At 40.1% G+C, this 18,365-nt stretch overlaps 1 protein-coding gene across 5 annotated transcripts in view; it reads left to right on the forward strand.

Annotated features, from left to right (window-relative positions):
- Positions 1-17,994, forward strand: part of LOC117236252 (amyloid beta A4 precursor protein-binding family B member 1-interacting protein) — a 146,136-nt gene extending 128,142 nt beyond the window's left edge. For 4 of the 5 annotated variants that reach the window (XM_033499038.1, XM_033499036.1, XM_033499037.1 and 1 more), the window contains 7 exons: positions 7,153-7,323; positions 8,811-8,966; positions 9,106-9,339; positions 9,426-9,655; positions 9,913-10,575; positions 10,755-11,129; positions 11,285-17,994. In XM_033499038.1, coding sequence (XP_033354929.1) covers positions 7,153-7,323; positions 8,811-8,966; positions 9,106-9,339; positions 9,426-9,655; positions 9,913-10,575; positions 10,755-11,129; positions 11,285-12,664 — 3,209 coding nt within the window. In that variant the 3' untranslated portion in view covers positions 12,665-17,994. Of the gene's footprint in view, positions 1-1,631; positions 1,927-7,152; positions 7,324-8,810; positions 8,967-9,105; positions 9,340-9,425; positions 9,656-9,912; positions 10,576-10,754; positions 11,130-11,284 lie in introns of those variants that run through there. The other variant, XM_033499040.1, reaches the window with a different exon arrangement.
- The last annotated feature ends 371 nt before the right edge of the window (positions 17,995-18,365 follow it).

Raw genomic sequence — 18,365 nt, forward strand, 5'->3', positions numbered from 1 at the left:
AGCGTTGCGTTGGATGGCGTCGATTGTAATTTATCAAATCGCCTGTTGGCGCCCACACTTCAATCAATACGAATCTTCTGCCCGGTCCGTGAACTCTCTCGTTCTCCGTGTCGGCTGTGTCTGCTTCTACATACGCGGCAACGAACGAAGCTCATCCATGCACACCGCCTGAAGAGCGCAATTTAATCGGCTTGAACGACGTTTCCCTATTTCCGAGTAATTCTCATCGTATAATCGTCTGATCATTGCGTTGAGAAAACTGGAACGATTAGATCTGACGATTCTCGAAGATCGACGGACGCCGATTATCGATAATATTGATTGTGATATTAAAATAATATCGAAAGGCGAATGAACTTGTTATACAACCTAATAGTACTGTCAGCGAAACTCTTGTTTGGTATAGAAACTTGTCGAGGCGTATTCTTGCGTTTGAGGGAATTTGTCGGTTGCTGGAGAAGCGACAGGGCGTGGGTGGAGTTTAAAGTAATTAGGAAATTGAGTTTCCGCGTGCTTATAGAGTATGGGTGCGAATATTAAAGGAACAGAAGTACTTAATGCAGAAAGTTTTTGTTAATTAGGAAAGCAGAAGTAGACATTCCGGTTATGGCACCAAAGGGTGTTTGTTTCGAGATAGGTTTGACTTTAAAAGCACTTTCCATTGGAGAAGGTAGTTGAGAATTTATAAATGCAGTACGTTTGCTTGTAATTTTCGAAGGAAATATATGGGTATGTTCACTTCCTCCTTTAAACATAAATACAATGAAAATATCGATTTTATTCGATCAGATCGCAGTTGAGATTACAACTATAAATTGATCCGCTTAATAAAGTGGTTATCGTACAACAGCTTTCACGGGCTGTTACATTTTATGCCGTGCTATAAAACGTATTAGCACTTTCACGTTCGCTGATTCTTAGTTACATTTGATCAACGCATACAATACGAATCACGACTCATTGAAACGCAGAGAATATTAAATCAAAAGACTGTAATCCTTAAACGAAAGATTGACATCGCTTAAGTAACGATCCGAAGAACCAGATTCGGCACGGCGATATTAAATTCGATTCGAAAGAATCGGAACGTGCGACCATTTTTAATTCTTAATCTCTGTTTCAAAATTCGCTAATTCATCATTTATACCACGCTCCTCCTCTTTTCTCTTTCCTCCTTGGTGCTTTCGTTCAAGCCAATGATCGCGTGAAATAATTTTTAACGCTAATAGGCAGCCTAATGGACGTTTGCGTAATTCTCTGTGCACGTCCAACCCTCTTTACCGCGGCGGAGACATACCACGTACGAGCTGCGGGGCTACACCTACACGCAAGCGTGGAGCGCGTCCGCGCGGAAAACTCTCGAGGCAAGAGGCAAGTGTGTTCACCTTAAGGCCTTTAGTCGAGCGCCGTCGCACGCGCCGTAAACATCATGCGTTTGTGTCGCGAACCTCGCGCTCTGTTGCCCCTTCCGTACCTCGATTATTTCGCGTAATCCTCTCGGTATCGATCGTTGATACACTTGGACGCGAAGCTTCGTCGATTTCTAATCTTCGCGTTTAATCCCGCCCGATAATAAATCACGTTTTTACCTAGTTAATCGAATTAACAGCGCGTTCTGTCGTTCGACAAAAGTTTTCTTTCGCGAGTTTATATCGAGTACTTGATAAATCGATCGATTTGTGAACCATAAGATACTACAAAGATCGCTGGCTGTTTATAAACAGCGATCAGTAACCTGGAGTGTTGACAACATTACGACCCTGTACATACGTAGTACGAGAAATTTGTTGCTTGTTTTGCGCCATGGATTTCATGGATCTTAACCGCTGATCGACTTTGACAAGAGGATATCGTTCCTTGTCGATGAAAACATGCTCGCGAATTTCGGAAGCAACGAGAGTATACTGGGTTATCTGGCCAGCAAAGGTACGTTGGCTCACGTTGCGTCCAATCAAGGATCTTTAGATTAGAGATGATCGCAGACGGACGCTGAAATTACACACTTGGCTTTGTCCGCGTGATAATACGCGAGAAAGCAGATAGAAAGTAGGTTTGCCGGTGCTTCAGGGACGAATTCTATTTGAATTTCGAGATCGCTTTCATTGTGATAAGGATACACTTTTCGATGTTTGTTTCAAGCCATTTTGTCGATCGCTTTCAACGAGTCGCTGGCCTTAGTAGCTGGGTCTTTCCTCGAGATAGATATCGCGATATTTTGTAGAATTGTTATGCATGCCAATTGTTACGATCGTTTCATTTGTTTCAGCTTTGAAACGGAAGATCCTAATCACGATCAAAAAGACATGTTTTTCAAGATATTGTAATCTATGTTTCAAGCGTATCGATCCAATCGCTTTACAAATGTTTAACGTGTTATTTAACTCGAGCGAAGTAAGTAAATTTGTTCATTTGCAAAGGAAGGTAAACGCAGTTCTCTACCATAAACGAAAACCAGCAAGAATCGTCTGTTATTCAGGTGCACAGAAAGTGTGCACAGACTGTAAAGTCAGCTCGGTGCGTTCACACGTTGAATGGATGACGCGTTTCGCCCCCGGACTCCCTAAAAATTTTATAGTTTCCTCGTCCCTGTACGAGGAGAGAGGCTATGAGAGATACGTGATACGTGTCGTATCGTCGAGGAGGATCGCGCGCGAACGTGGTTGGGCATTAACGCGACTCGAAAACTCCACCGACTCACGTGCATCACCTCTGTGTCGACCGTGGATCCTTCTGGGAATACAAATTGGACGTTTCTCGTGTTCCATCGGACGCCATGAAACGGTGGTAGACGCGTGACTAACGGTAATCCATGGCATATTCGCGAGTTACGAGGCTCGCTCGTTTTCCCGGGTTATTTCATCGTTTGTAAACGTGGAAAGTGCTATCGCGAACCGTGCGCGCTCGTCACGGTTTCGTTTTCGTTCGAAACATGCCGTTGAATCGAGTTTGGTCGTGTTTCGGTCACCATTAGCCTTCGAATAGGTTAGCCTCTTTGTTATAGATTTTAGATTTAACGTTTCATCGTACGTGAATGAATCGATGATTCTATACAATTCTGTAATAAAAGAAAAGAATTTGTTTATTAGTTGTTTTTAGGTACTGTTTACAAATTGTTTGCAAGGTAAAATTGCAATCACGAATAGTAAATACCGTCTGTTCTTTTTGCGCATAGTATTCATAAAGATCAATAATCATCGAAAGGAAAATTATGCACCCCCGTTTTGCTGATGGCTTCCAGGCACGCAATTTGATATATCATCGACTAAGATTTCGTATATTTAGCTTCACGAGTCTAAACTTACCAGTAACCTGACGATCAATGTGGTCTAACGTTTCTAAAAATATTTGCTTAATTCCATCAATTTAATATTTTGTTACTGTACACTCTGATCGAAGATTGAAGCAGATTTATTTTACACTTATGTGGGTTATTTATTCATTTAAAAGCGTTGCATTAAAATCATTGTACTCGTCTGTATAAAAAAAATTTAATTGGTTCCATCGTAGAAATTTAGAACTTAATCCTCAAGATTTATGAAACCTATTCGAAGAGATCGTAGTAGCGTTCCAGTCTTTCGTCATTTTTATTTGTAATATTTCTTTTTTCAGTTATATCTTATTTGAATAATTTCAAACTATATTAATATTCGATACACGTGCGTCCTCGATGACCATGAAACACGTAATAAAGCAGTGGGTAAAATTGCTGATTTATACGTAACAGCTTTCTTGTGTAAATGGATATAAAGAACAGTTTAACGACACTCATTTGTGGAAACATTAATGAGCATTCTTCGAGAAAAAATGTATACACATATCTGTTCTCATATATTTTCTTAAGTAGCGTCGTAAAACAAAATAAGATTAAGCATGAACGAAGGGAATTGTATATTAACAGAGCAACGAATAACATGATAATTATCAAAGTTTGAAAATGTATCGTACGACTTACTCGGCTCGATTTTCCTTCGTACAAGTTCCATTTCCACCTAGAACACTACTGAAACTTCTACCTTAGGGACAATTGTACTTTACTCGCTTTCAACGCTCGTTTAAACTAGTTCGAGGAGGATTACCAATGGAACGTTATCATAGATAACGTAAGAAGCTTTCTGCACACCATTTTCCACCGAGTTTCCCCCAGCTCGCATAAAGTACCTTCCGTGGAACTTCCGTTCCCATTGTTATCGTTCGTTGGTCAGAACCTGCCGTGCAGAAGCATTGGTTCTTGGCTGATCGACGATGTTAAGTCTGCCAACAATTGGACCTCATTGTTAAGCAGATGAGTATTCGGAAACTGTGAATGGTTAGTTTTCGGCTAACAATCGGTGATTAGCGACCCATCGTCTGAACTACAGCCAGCGCCAAAGATTTAACCTTCCAAGGTAGTTTTCCCTCTCATTAGGAGTTCTATCAAATGCACTGTGTAATGGGAAGGTTTTCGCGTCATTTGTTTCGTCGTATTTTATATTCGTGTTATTTAATTCAAATGTATCAAACGTTTGCACGATACTGTAGAAAAGAAGACACGAAAGAAGGGATTAAATATTATTTTTGTAATTATATTTGTATAGAATAAAATGAAGCAATATAGTCATTTCGGGTAGGTAGAAAATTATGAACAATTTAAGATAATCGCAATTTTTCTATAATTCACTTCCGATGAGATAACAAAAATTGCAGAATAAAAAGTATATTGTTTTGTAAAATGCATTGTACGTTTACGTGATGTAGAAGCACATCGGGTTCTTTTCACTACCAAGAAGTTGAACGTCAGCACGTTAGAAATTCGATGCGAGCCACGAATGAGAATCCGATTGATAAAGTTAGTCCGAGTTTCTTGGGTTTCCTATTCGTGGTAGCCGACGCGCAGATTCGCGTTCATTCGCGTAGCTCGACAATCCCGAACAAGATACCGTCACATTCCATATCGACTCTGTCATTCGTTCTGTCAACCTTTGATGGAGTTTCTGAATGCTGCTGATATGTATACTCTGTGTTCAGCAAATGGGTTTGCCTTTTGTTCGAAGAAAAAAAGCAAACGACCTGAGTGATCTAGATACTGTCTGTAAAATAATATCTTTAGATCGTAGCTAATGACTTGATTGCATGTATATAAAGTACAAGTAGTATAAGGTACGTATATATTAAAAACGTCTAAAAAGGAAATTAATATCTTCTGTATATATCTTCATACAAAACTCCTTACTCGTTTAAACAACTATTTAATGTTTGTTGCAATAGCATTGGGACATAAATTAATGGGAAAAATAGATCTCGCAATAATAGCAACTAACAATGTCTATTGCCTGGCTTATTTATTTTTCTGCTCCATTAGCTCGACACCGTATGATCCGAATTAGAAGCGATCTTGACACTAATTCGCAAGTAACTGATCACCTCGATAATCCGTGTTCGTCGGATCTTTTACGCCGATATACGTAGCTTGTTTAAGATACAACGCGTATCGCGTATTCGTTTCAGGTAAAACGCTGGAAAGGGTTTTCAGTATTTAGAGTGCCTGCACACGTGCCCTTAGTTGCACTCGTGATGCTCGCAGTGGAATGTCTGTCGTCTTCGGACGATTCGCAAGAATTTCATTCTCAGTTGCTATTCGCTAATTGCGAGTCGTATTATGAAAGGAGAACACTCGACGAATGTGATCTTTTTCCATGGTGAAATAATCGTGGCAAATTTTTAAAACGTTTCTTTTGAATTTTTTGTTCCACAATTACACGCTTTGTTGTATATTAAATAGGATTGAATATAGATAAAAGAATGGATTTCAAATGGCAAATGAAAACGAAATAAGAAATTGAAAGTTATGTTTCGAAGAACCACTCTAGAAATGATAGACGATAAGGATTTTATGGCTAGTTACGAATGTCGGTTGCATAATCCGTTTAAATAATTTCCATCGAGCAAAGAAATCGACTCTTGCCTTTACCGACTATGAGCTAATTTCGTTAATTATCTTAACGAAGTCGATATTATCACGCGCGGCTAACGATCCACGATAATTATCGCGCTATACGAAGGAGGATATTCGAGTCTCGAGGACTGTACCTTCTACGTTTCGTGTGCGATATTTCCTGGAGGATCGTTACAGCAAAAATCGTTGAAAAATAAACGACGAAGGAAGTACAAATGGCAACACGGAAACGTTCGCTAGCTGAGACGAACTTATTACCGTTGGAACTTATGACCGTCGCGTCGTATCGTAGAAATGTAAAGAACACGATACTCGATATTCTTTTCTCCGTTTCTTAGTAGAGGTACTGTTCAGTGTAACGAAGATTGAAATATATTAATCGACCGAAATGATTAAAAGTATTGGCCCACGAAACGAGACGAGAAGGTAATTAGATTTCTAATAGACAGAGCAAGAAAATTTAACGCGAAAAATCGATGATTAACGAAATAAGTATAGCCTAGTCGGAAATTTGATTTTTCGTAAATTTGATCGTATCTCGGTATCGTAATATTTTATCTCAAAGAATAATCAATTTTCTACTTACATACGCGAGAGAAATGTTAAAATACAACTTTCCCGAAACCACTAATTACAGCCTATAAAATACCAAAACACTCGCCTTAATGTTATTTTTCTCGATTGCCAGCAAATTGGTTAAAAAAGAAAAAAAGAAAAGAAATCATTTACTGACGCGCACGAACGGCGTGAACAAATTCCAAAAACAGGCATCGACCGGTTTACAGGCAAACGATCTACGGATGCAATTAAAACCGTTCGTTTCTTCGTCAGCCAAGGACTTTCGCCTCTGTGTTGCACGAGGTCAGGTACACGAGTCTCGCGGGTCCGAGGCCTCGTTTCACATTCGAGGAACACGAGCGAACGTGCGGTTACCAGATGACCGTACAATCGTGCGGGTAATTAGCGCGGAACTGGTTTCATCGTCGGATCGCTCATAATTCGTGTCCCGACCATTAGCAGTTTCCCTGCGATCGTAATCGTTGAACACGATCCTTCTTTTAGCGTACCAACGTGGGATATTCACTTTTACTCTCTTTATCTGCTATCTATCCTTTATTCTTCTTTGTCCTTTCCTTTTCTTTGCATCCGTTGCCCGGCTGCTTTGTTCTATATGGTTTTAAGTCGATCAATCGAGTTTATTTGTTGTTCCTTTGTCGCAGATTCTCAGGATGTCGATCTGGATGCTATCCTCGGAGAGCTGTGCGCTCTGGAGCGCCGCTGCGACGGCGACATCGCTTCTACACCTGCACCCGATTCGCAGAGACAGGGCCGACCTAACAGCACCAGAATCACTGCTGGGGACAATACCGATATCGGGAAAAATGAAGGAGGTTTGTTTATTAAGAATTTAATTTATCGGACGAGCTTTCTTCTTTGTCTTCCTTCTTTTAATGACTCGTGTATTTTCGACCAATCGCGGAGAGACGCAATCGCGAGGAGAGACGTCAACAGGAGTCGCAAATTCCCGTTGCGGTTATAGTAATCGACACCACGAGTTGATCGATCCCCTGATTTCCGTTAAGATAATAGGGGTGATTCAGTTAATATAACACCTAAGTTACACCGTAGAGTAGATATAATTCCTAGATGAGACTTTGCCGCACGAAGATAAGGAGGTAGATATGCACAGTAGAGCAAGGCTCTTGGAGTTGAACTTAGTACCTTAGTGGACGTAGCACTGGAGGATACTTAATAAAGGAAGTGAGTGTTCGTGCTTAGACTTAGACGTTAGGCGTTAGATTTGTACCTAGTTGTTGACTTTTCTAGCGGTGTAGAAGAAGTAGTTGACTTTTTTAGCGGTGTAGAAGAAGTAGTTGACTTTTTTAGCGGTGTAGAAGAAGTAGTTGACTTTTCTAGCGATGTAGAAGAAATAGTTGACTTTTCCAACGGTGTAGAAGAAGTAAAGTTGAGTGACGATGCTGTGTCGGAGGAAAGCTAGCGATAGGTGTTTCTAGAGCACGGGACCATCGGATTTGTTCATGACATTTTTGGTCAGGAAAGTGAGGGCAGTATACATTGCTTCTGATTGGATAGACGAAGGTTGGTGGACTAGGAAGGTCTTAGCCGCCCTCGATAGAAAGTTGCTAGTAGGAAGCATCGTACGTGAGAAAAACTAACTTTCCCTTGTCAAGCCGTGGTAGACCATAGTCTTTTAGAAATGATTCGGAAAAAAGATATTTGTTGGGTCTGAAGGACCTTAGCTGACAAATTACTAGGATTTATGATGGGTCCGTAAGACTATTGATGATACGCAGCAAGGATGAGCGGACATCTGGTTCCCGTCTGGTCCGCGGTGTATGGCCTGGTCTAGGTAGAAGGTCGCCCGATGTAACAACTCGAGTGTAATTATTGAATTATTTCGCGAAGATTCGTTGCTCGAAATAATAGATAGATCGATAGAGTAGCCTTCTTTTCTAACAAAAACGCAATGTGGAATAGAAATTTCGACTTTTTACATTCTTCGAGAAGATTCGAGAGTGATTAGATTATCTGGCTAAATAATTTTATCGATAAGTAGTAGCATTATTGACGATATGGTATTTCTGAATTTTTATGTGCTACGAGAAATATCCAAGATAAAATTGTTATCATATAGCGATATCAACTTTCTAGAATGAAGACATTTAAATAGAATTATTGAATCAGTAAAATTTACTTTCTATGGCTAGAGCCATTCAAACATTCCTATCCGACGTTATCTAATTTGCAGAACACTCAAGTATGGCTAGGTGAAACAGTTACTCGAAACTTGTAATTGCAAAGCTGTTTGCAGTTGTACCTCATGCATTGTTTAACAGCTGTCAAATATTTGTTCCAGCTATGCGCACCGATAGTCCTGACAATGACAGCGCGTTCTCGGACACGGTGTCGATGCTGTCTAGCGAGAGTTCCGCGAGCAGCAGCGGTTCCGGACACAAACCACCTCAGACCGCCATGCACACAGGTCCTCAGCAACAATCTCATCAACTCATGGGTGAGTTTCGATGCTTACTCCAATCTTTGAACCGCTAAAATCCAATGTTCTTCTCAGATAATAAATATTATCTAATAAATATTAAATAAATTATTTATGTATTAACACTGATGTATTATTTTTTTTTCTCCTTTTTAAGACGCTGCAAGCCGAGTCAAGGCAGAAAAAATCCGCTTGGCGTTGGAAAAGATGCGCGAAGCCAGCGTTCAAAAGCTCTTCATCAAAGCGTTCACCTTGGACGGCAGTGGTAAAAGTTTGCTTGTAGACGAAGGAATGAGCGTAGCGCACGTGTGCAGGCTTCTAGCTGACAAAAATCACGTGCCAATGGATCCAAAGTGGACGGTGGTCGAGCATTTGCCTGATCTTTTCATGGGTAAAGATATCTTCATATCGTTTATTATTAAATAACGTAAAAAAAGTCGCAGACGTTTATATTGTAATTATGATTTCATTTTTCAGAGAGGGTATACGAAGATCACGAGTTGCTGGTAGAAAATCTTTTACTGTGGACCAGAGACTCGAAAAATAAGCTGCTTTTCGTCGAGAGGCCAGAGAAAACTCAATTGTTTCTTACTCCAGAGAAATTCCTTTTAGGTCCATCCGATAGGAGTAGCGGCGAATATGACGATCATTCGCGTAATATTCTTTTAGAAGAATTCTTTTCTAGCAGCAATGTTGGCGTACCAGAGGTAATTAGTCGTTAATATTGCACTCTCGATTTATTACATGCTAGTTTACGCTATCTTATCGGATCACTGTTTTTTTTTTTTTTTTATCAAAAATTATGAAAAAAGAAAGATAATGTCTTAATAGGATGAAGTCGTTCATCAAGATGAATGGCATAAAAAGTTGACTGTATTTATTTATACGTCTCATCACCCTATATATAAAATATAAATAAAACCTTTTGTCGATTGTTAAATTTATTATTGTATTAATTATGCAGGTTGAAGGGCCATTGTATCTGAAATCTGACAGCAAAAAGGGATGGAAAAGGTACCACTTTATTCTACGAGCATCCGGCCTCTATTATTGGCCAAAGGAAAAAGCTCGCACCGCTCGTGACCTGATTTGTCTGGCTACTTTCGACGTGAATCAAATTTACTACGGCATTGGTTGGAAGAAGAAATACAAAGCCCCAACAGACTTCTGTTTCGCTGTCAAACATCCCAGATTGCAGCAGCCAAAATCGACAAAGTACATCAAATTCCTCTGCGCTGAGGATAATGCGTCGTTGGAACGATGGATGGTTGGAATCAGGGTGGCCAAATATGGAAGACAGTTGATGGAAAATTACAGAACCCTGGTTGATGAACTTGCCCAGGAGGATCTCGACATGCTGGCCCACGCAAGATCCTGTTCCGTTAGCTCGATCGCTGTACCGGCACAGAATCAAACTCAGTACAACACGACCAACGATAACGCTCGTCAGTTCACGGAGAATTCAAGGCACAACGCGGAAGTAGCTAATACTAGACAGTATGACAGCCAGAGACAAAGTTACAATTCTGAACAACGACAAAGTTATAATAACGATGGTAGATTGAGCAGAGCCAGCAGCTCGAGTTCCAGTGGATGCCTTTCTGATGGAGCACCCAGTAGTTGCGAGGTAATTAGACAGATTAACACATCCAAGATCGGTGATGTGGATGTTGAAAAATCGTAACTGTGCTCAATCTTGTCAAGATAGATCAGTCTCCATAGCGTTTAGCATTGGACGACAGCATATTTTTCCCTTATGTGCTATTAAATGGTTACATTACAAGTATATTTTATTTTATATTGTAGGTAGCTTTCGAGTGTGGCGAGTTTCCAACAGGTACGATAAAAAGGAAGCCCTCGATGAATCCGAAATTGCCCTTAACATCGATCACGAGACAATTGAAGGAAGTAGGTGAAACAGTTCGCGATGAGCCGGATTCTTGTCCGAGTCCAACGAGCTCGGGTTCTGGAACATTGACCAGAAGGCATAGTCGAAGGAGAAGCGGCACTGATTCGGATGGATCTGGAACTTTGAAGAGACATCACCGATCTGGCAATGCGACTCCAGTAAGTCCTGTACCGCCTGGCACACCGGTTAGGGAACGAGCAAGTCCAATGGGATACAACAGATCAGAGAATCAGGAACCGAAGACACCAACGAGTCCGATACCATCGTGTATGGTGAGTATCAGACGTTTTCATACATCTCATTTTTAATTACCAAGTTGATGAAAGAAGATATTAGAATGATGTGCTGAGTACAAAAGATTGAAATTCACAAATATACCGTTTAACACTTTTAGAACAATCGTTAACGAAAAATGTCACTTTTGCAGATGGATTCGATTACTTCGTTACCACCACCACCATCACCCTCAAGAGTGGCGGAGGAAGGAGAATCCGACAATGAGCCACTTCCTCCACCTCCACCAGAAATGTTCCGATCGAATCTCTCCCTGGATTCTCTACCACCGCCTCCAGCACCTGGTGAACTGCCAATGTGCAACACTCCAGAGCTCACGGGTTCTTCGTTAAGTCTGGCATCTCTTCCGCCACCTCCAAGTCCTTTAGTCGGTGAAACAGGAACTATCCGACGCGCTAGGCCCAAACAATCCACACCTACAAACTCAGTAACTCCAGAGAGCACGCCAACTCACACGTCATCTAGACCGTCGACCAATCAGCAGATGTATTCGAATCCAAGCAACTCGACGATACAGAATAACCAGAGCTATAGTTCAAATACACAAAACGCTCTTCACGCGAACAACGCGACAAATTCGGTACCCTCTCCGCATAGTTCCTATCCAGGGTCCAGCGCCAGCACACCAACGTACGTTCCAAGTTCGCCAAACTTTGCCTCGCCTCCCCCATTCGTTCCTCCGCCAGCTTATGGATCCCAGCAACAGCACGGCAACAGTTCAAGCCTGACGAGACAAAACTCAAAGGTAGAATCGATATACGGAACCCATCCGACGGTTCACCAACACAACACGGTTCAACCAATCAGGCCAAATCCGAACATGGACACTGTGCGACGAAGTGCCATGAAGCAAGGTTCCGGACATTACGCGGCTCCTCCTTATCTAGCAGAGTTGAAAGCTGCCTCCAGTCCCCAACCTCAGCGTAGAGTAACTATTCAAGAACCACCAACGTCGCCCAAATCGAAGACGGGTACTGGCAAGAAGATCACGTTCAATCTTCCGCCTCAGCAGGAACCAGGGAGTCCAGCTTTGCCACAGAGAAAACCGATGCCACCGAGAAGGTCGGATAGCACGAGGCTCACATCTCCCAAGAAGCTTGCCGCATCTGATCAGGCACCTCCAGGTGATTTCTTAAAGGATCTTCAGAGAGTAATGAGGAAAAAGTGGCAGGTTGCGCAGAAATGTAAACTGGATTCGACCACCACTCCTCACGAAGTTCTTGGTTTTCGCGATCCACCGCCTGCTGTGGCTGATTACAGAGAGACCAACGTGTCGAACTGGGTTCAGGAACACTATGGAGCTGATAATTTATATGAGAATGTCTACGCGACGGATCCACACGCTCCAGTGGAGTACGCATCCAGTCCAGCCCGGCAATCAACTGTCAGGTTCGCAGATGAGAATCGCAGCATTAATATCGTGAACGCGATCGCCAGTAAAAGAAGGCCACCTCCGCCACCACCGAAAAGGGCAGAAACTACCCATCTGACCACCACCAGGGCGATGCACTGACAATAGCAGATACTTCAGCCCCATCCCGAAAGGCGATGGTTTTGCTGTTTGTGCAGCTGGTGGAAGGGCTAACAGAGGGCGAGTGTACGAGGTCCTAATAATCGAGTCTACACGTTGATCGTTCTCTGTGTCTATCGTATGCCTTCGAACGAGGCGACGAAGAGAAAAGCGGAAGATCGACGATTATCCTTGAAGAGAAGTTGAGCTTTATGTTGTTCGTCGTACGTCGCCAGTGTTTTGCATTGAATCACACGGCTTGCCTGAAAAATCCTTTGGTGTCTACCCAGAAATTCAAACAGCTGCGGCCCGTTTTCTAGGATAATCGATGTACAATCGTAGGGTCTCGAGGACAAACAGTCCGATCGATACTGCCAATCGAAACTGATCACGACGAACCGAGTTGACGGGTCACAGGCTCGAGCTCGGCCGGTCGAATATAGGAGAATTTTCTTTAGCAACAAGTTTTTTGGTATACCGCGAATCGGAGCTGCGGATTAACTTATCAACGAGTATCGATGTCAAACATCAATCTCAGCGCCGATATGTCGACGGCCGATCAAGTTTAGGGCGTAAAAGAAACAAATACTGCCGTATATATTGAGGATGTGATATAATAAGTCTTAAGCTGCTAATTTTCGTTGTCCCTTCGGGAGCTTGGGACGATTGTCGATTTCCAAGCGATTTCGATGTCAATTTTCATTTCGATACCGCCACCAACTTGCGATCTTTTCGGTTGGTGATGAACCGATTTAAAAATGATAAAAAAAATGAAAAAAAAAAGAAAGAAAGATGAGAAAATAAACGCACGAGAATCGCGATCGCATTTCTCTGTGCAAATTAAATAATCCAGAGTTCACTAGGCTTAGCTAAGTATCTCTGATATTCGCTGACGCGCGTTAAATAAGATGAAAGGACGGTTGTTTTTTACATTATTCCAAAGGACAACAATTGTATCGTGACGTGAATAAAATGAATATGAACGATGAATACAAACGAGATGGAGATTTTGTTACTTTGTGGAGGAGGAGATGTTCCTCGTACACATGAAATGAAAAAAACGAAAACAAGAGGAAAAAGACACCGTTCACAGAACCATACGCAAGACGAACACGTACTGCGTTTTTTAAAAGCCTCGTACATAGGTGTGTATGTATATAAATGAAACACGTATGAGCGTTTATATCAATATATCGACTTTTTGATGCTGTATGTTTAGATGGTATCGTACGATATTGAAATATCCTCTGCGACGTGTACGCGATAACGCATAATCTATTTCGATGGACCTCGATCGTGAATTCTACGCGCGACGCTATTTGCTCTTCGTCGCCGAGGCTATTACACACACAATACACATACACACAAGAATACATCCAATTTTTACGACCAACGCGATTGTTACGCCGACTCTTTAACGTATCGCGCGACCTACAACTCGAGATCTTGTTCATGAAATTTTCATCTCTTCTTTCCGTTTTCATTACGCTGCCTCAACTTCCTACTAAATTATCGATGACATGGGAACGTGACTCGTTAAACGAGACTTCGAAGCGATTGAACAATTTCGTTTTCGATCGATCGCAGGAAATACGTGGACTTTGAAATTTATTCGTACCGAGCTTATTACGTTAATGTAATTTTACCTTTTACTGACTGTACACTGTTAATCCGTATTTCAACGAGTGAAATAAGAAATAAAATAAGGATTCGATATTGTCAATGTTATATGATTTGGTGCACGATCGAACAAGACTTCTTCTTTTACTTTTCTTTCTTTTTTTTTTTTTTTTTAATCGACATAGGAAAACAATTTCTCATGGATTATATCGATTTGTACCAAATCAAGTATACTTACATACTTTTAAGAATCGCTGTTTTTTAACATATTGTCCGTTAATTACGTATACATTACGTGTATTAATATCGATTTAATTCACTCGAACTTTTCTAACGCTTCATAGCTCGGTTTCGCTATTCTCGCAAGTCCGCGATGTATCGACACGTTGAAAATTCATAAAGTCGATAGCGTCGAGTGATCAAGAACGATCTCGGAGAGTATCCATCAACTTTTCTACGCTACTTCACCCATATCTGTCTCAATCTTTCTAACGAATGAACTTAGGGCAACTACGCTCTACCGTACCGTTTTATACAACCATATCGATTAAGAGCAATACGAGAAGGGGCATTTTCTGCCATTAGAACTCGTGTGATCGCCAATGAAACTAGCAGCAACGGCCATCTAACAACCAAACTGTCTAATTTTTCATATCGGAGCTATCTAGCAAGGAGGGCTGTTAGATTTTTTGTTCAATTTTTCCAACGAGAACACGATTTTGTGCTCTTATCGAATCGTTCTAATTTGGACAAGAAAATTAAATAAAAAATGGAGTCTCGTCGAGTCGTGAGCTTTTTACGACGTCATATACCGGAAGAAGCGACGAAGATGCGATATTTTCTACTAGCCGATTTTGATAAAGAGCTAGGTGTCAAAGGGAGACTATTTTACGCGTATCCAGTGCCTCTCCTGGTGAGCATTTTTTCTAATTACCTAAACACCGACACACGAGACTCCTGCAACCGTTTCTTCAAAATAATTCATAAGGTATGAAAGAATAGGAGAGGGTTGATGTCGATTTAGAATGATAATCGTCTGCCGTGCCCGCGGTCCAATTAAAATGGACCAATAATAGTAATGGTAACGATATTGATAACAATATCCGTTTTTTTTTTTTTTTTTTTTTTTTTTGGGACTAATCGTATTATCGATCTTAACAATATTGACTGTCGTATGTGTCTGTCTTTTACGATAGACTGGCGTTTCTACGATTATCCTGTGACCGGCTTTTCCGCGTTCAGGATGGTCTGCTTGATCATTGACTAGTACCACGTGGAGCTCCTTTAACGCGGTTGCTCGAGATTGAAGAGGAAAAATATATGGATACGACTTAGAGAAGAATGTTAGGATGATAGATTTAAAGAAGAGAATTTTGATATCGTTTAATATTGTTTTATTTGCGATTGGAAACAGCGAAGGATTGTTTCCGGATGTAGCTTGTTTCGAATTAAAGGGAAAACTAGCTTTTCATTTTCAAGCTATCTTTTCGATCAAGCGTAAAAAATAAAAAGTAAATAAGCGTATAATTTTAAAAAGGAATATTTTATGTTTAAGATGAGAAACTGAAAATTGTTCTTCTCTTGTTCTTATTAGTTTTTGATATCTTAGAAGTGGAAAGTATAATATAGTTTTGAGTAAATGTCGGAGTAATTTCTATTAATATCGAACATCCTGTAACTGACACGATTTAAGCGATGTTTTTACACATATTTGTATTATTTTGTAAGGTTCGATTTATTTATTTTAATTTTGTACATAATTGTGATTCTAAAGTTAGTACAAATATTTAATAAAAGTATGTAGAAATGAATAGGATGTTTTAAGTTCATATCTTAATTTAATATATAGAGATTTGTTTTTCTTTTAGCGATATCTTCCTTTTAAGGTTAACCCTGATATTAAATAAAGAACAGTGGTTAACGTTTGGGTTACCGAAGGAAACTTATACGTTTGTTTAATTCGTGTCTATGTCTAACATCGATAAAATTATTCACAGAAATCGTAACACAAGAGGACGTAGAAAAATATGTAAAACAAAATATAATAGAAAAATAATTCCATTATTACAGTAACTAGACATTTAAATATTTGTTCACCCTAATATAAGAAAAAAAGAAAGGAGAGCATAGAAAAATACCTAAAGTATTTTCATAAAATATAACGCACGATTAACTGTACTAATAAAGCAATAAAACATTTTCTAATACTAAGAGAAAGAAAAGAAAAGAAACACTTTTTCATATGGAAGTTTTTCCACACATTTTACCAATATTAATTGCGTTTCTTGTTAGACGACACTTTACGAAGTTGCCTTTTCTTGAGCAACCCCGCAAAAAAAAAACTCGCGCCACGTGGTTCCAGTTTCTCGGAAATTTTGTAAGAACGGCCGGCGCGAAGCGAACAACTCCTTTTTATACCCGTACAGTTTAAGGAAACATTAATCGTGCTAAACGACAAGAAAGAAAGAAATTCATAGAACGAGAGAGAGAGAGAGAGAGAGAGAAAGAGAGAGAAAGCATGTCGAAAAACAGCAGGTAGCTTTAGCGGTAGATTGCTTGATCGTTTCCGTAGCGCTGATGAACGCTGATTTGATTGAGTGCCGCACACTTTGGAGCGCCAGCAAGAACGATCACGACCAACGATATATGGACGATCGACGATTTATGTCATGTATCTATGTTCATTCTACGATTAAAATGGTCGCTGATCTTCGAAAAAAATAATTTCACGTCAAAAAAAAAAAAAAAAGAAAAGAAAAGAAAGAGATCATTCGTCGATGGAACACCGTGTCGATCGAGATTCGCGTTTATTGATCGAGTGGTTCGACTGGAAAATTGAATTCCCTTGCTTTTTAGTAAAAGGGTCGAGTGCAATTGGAGGCAATTTGTAAACGTCGTAAGATCGTGTATTGTACGATCGTGAATGAGAGAAGAAGACGAAATGGATAAACGTTAACGATCATTGTAAAGGAATCGATGGTGTGTTCTTGAAGACGACAAGATGAAAGGGAGAGAGAGAGAGGGGGGGGAAAAAAGATAACACGTTTATCGTTGTGTATCTCGTACCTAACTAACACTTTCTTTTCTTCTTTCTCTGATACCGAGTATACCCTGTGTTGTACGTACGTTTTTTGTAAATATTGTAACGAACAGACGAGGCAGAGCGCAGAAAGATGAGACAAAAATGAACGATCGTCGAAGGGGTTGTGAGAGACGCCCGCGACCGATTTTAATAATAATAAACGCACTATTTATGACGATGAGGAGAAGGTGATTTTTCGTTTTTGTCGCGCACTACACGCGTACACGCACGTACGAATCGTATGGAAGGGGTGAAGCTGAGCGAAATATAACGGGAGGGCGTGAAAAAAAGGAAGGGAAAAATATAGAATGGAAAAATCCAGTCTTGCAAACGGGGCTCCACTGCGTTTCGTTTGATTTATCCGGTTTCGACACACTGTTTTTGCAAATCTTATCGATTTACGTTTCTCTTACGCATACTTTTAGAAGTTAGACCCGTTTAATAGTTGTTTCTCGCTATTTTCTGTTTTTCTTTTTCTTTTCTTTCCGTTCTTTTTCTCTTTTAGACTATCGCGACGTTAAAAAAGAAAACAAAGAAAAAAAAAGCGACAATATCGATTAGTTTGAAAGGATGTATCTCGACGCCGATTGTTTTTTCGATATATTGACACCGAATGAAAATGACAAAAAAATGCAAGCAGCAGTTGAAATATTATAGGTATTATATTCATGTTTTTATGTAAATAAATTTTTGGTATATTTCAATGATCGTGGATTTGTTTCTTTCTTACCCCTTTATATAATCTAAATTGTCATTCACGACGTGTGGCTTAGATTAATCTACTTACATGCGTTAAATTTCACACTTTTTTTGTTGTTGTTATTATTATCTATAAATATCAATCTTGTAATCTATTTAATACTCTTCATAATTAATACATATATCACGAACGGTATCTTATTCAACGCAGATATGATTATCACTTTTTCAATAGGATTGAAATATTTTCTCGTAAACGAAGCGAAGGAAATTCCAAAGAAAGAAAAAACGAAGCATGTGGAT

The sequence above is a fragment of the Bombus vosnesenskii genome, unplaced genomic scaffold, assembly GCF_011952255.1.
Source record: "Bombus vosnesenskii isolate JDL3184/JDL3185 unplaced genomic scaffold, Bvos_JDL3184-5_v1.1 scf7180000013344, whole genome shotgun sequence".
Classification (NCBI taxonomy): Eukaryota; Metazoa; Arthropoda; class Insecta; order Hymenoptera; family Apidae; genus Bombus; species Bombus vosnesenskii.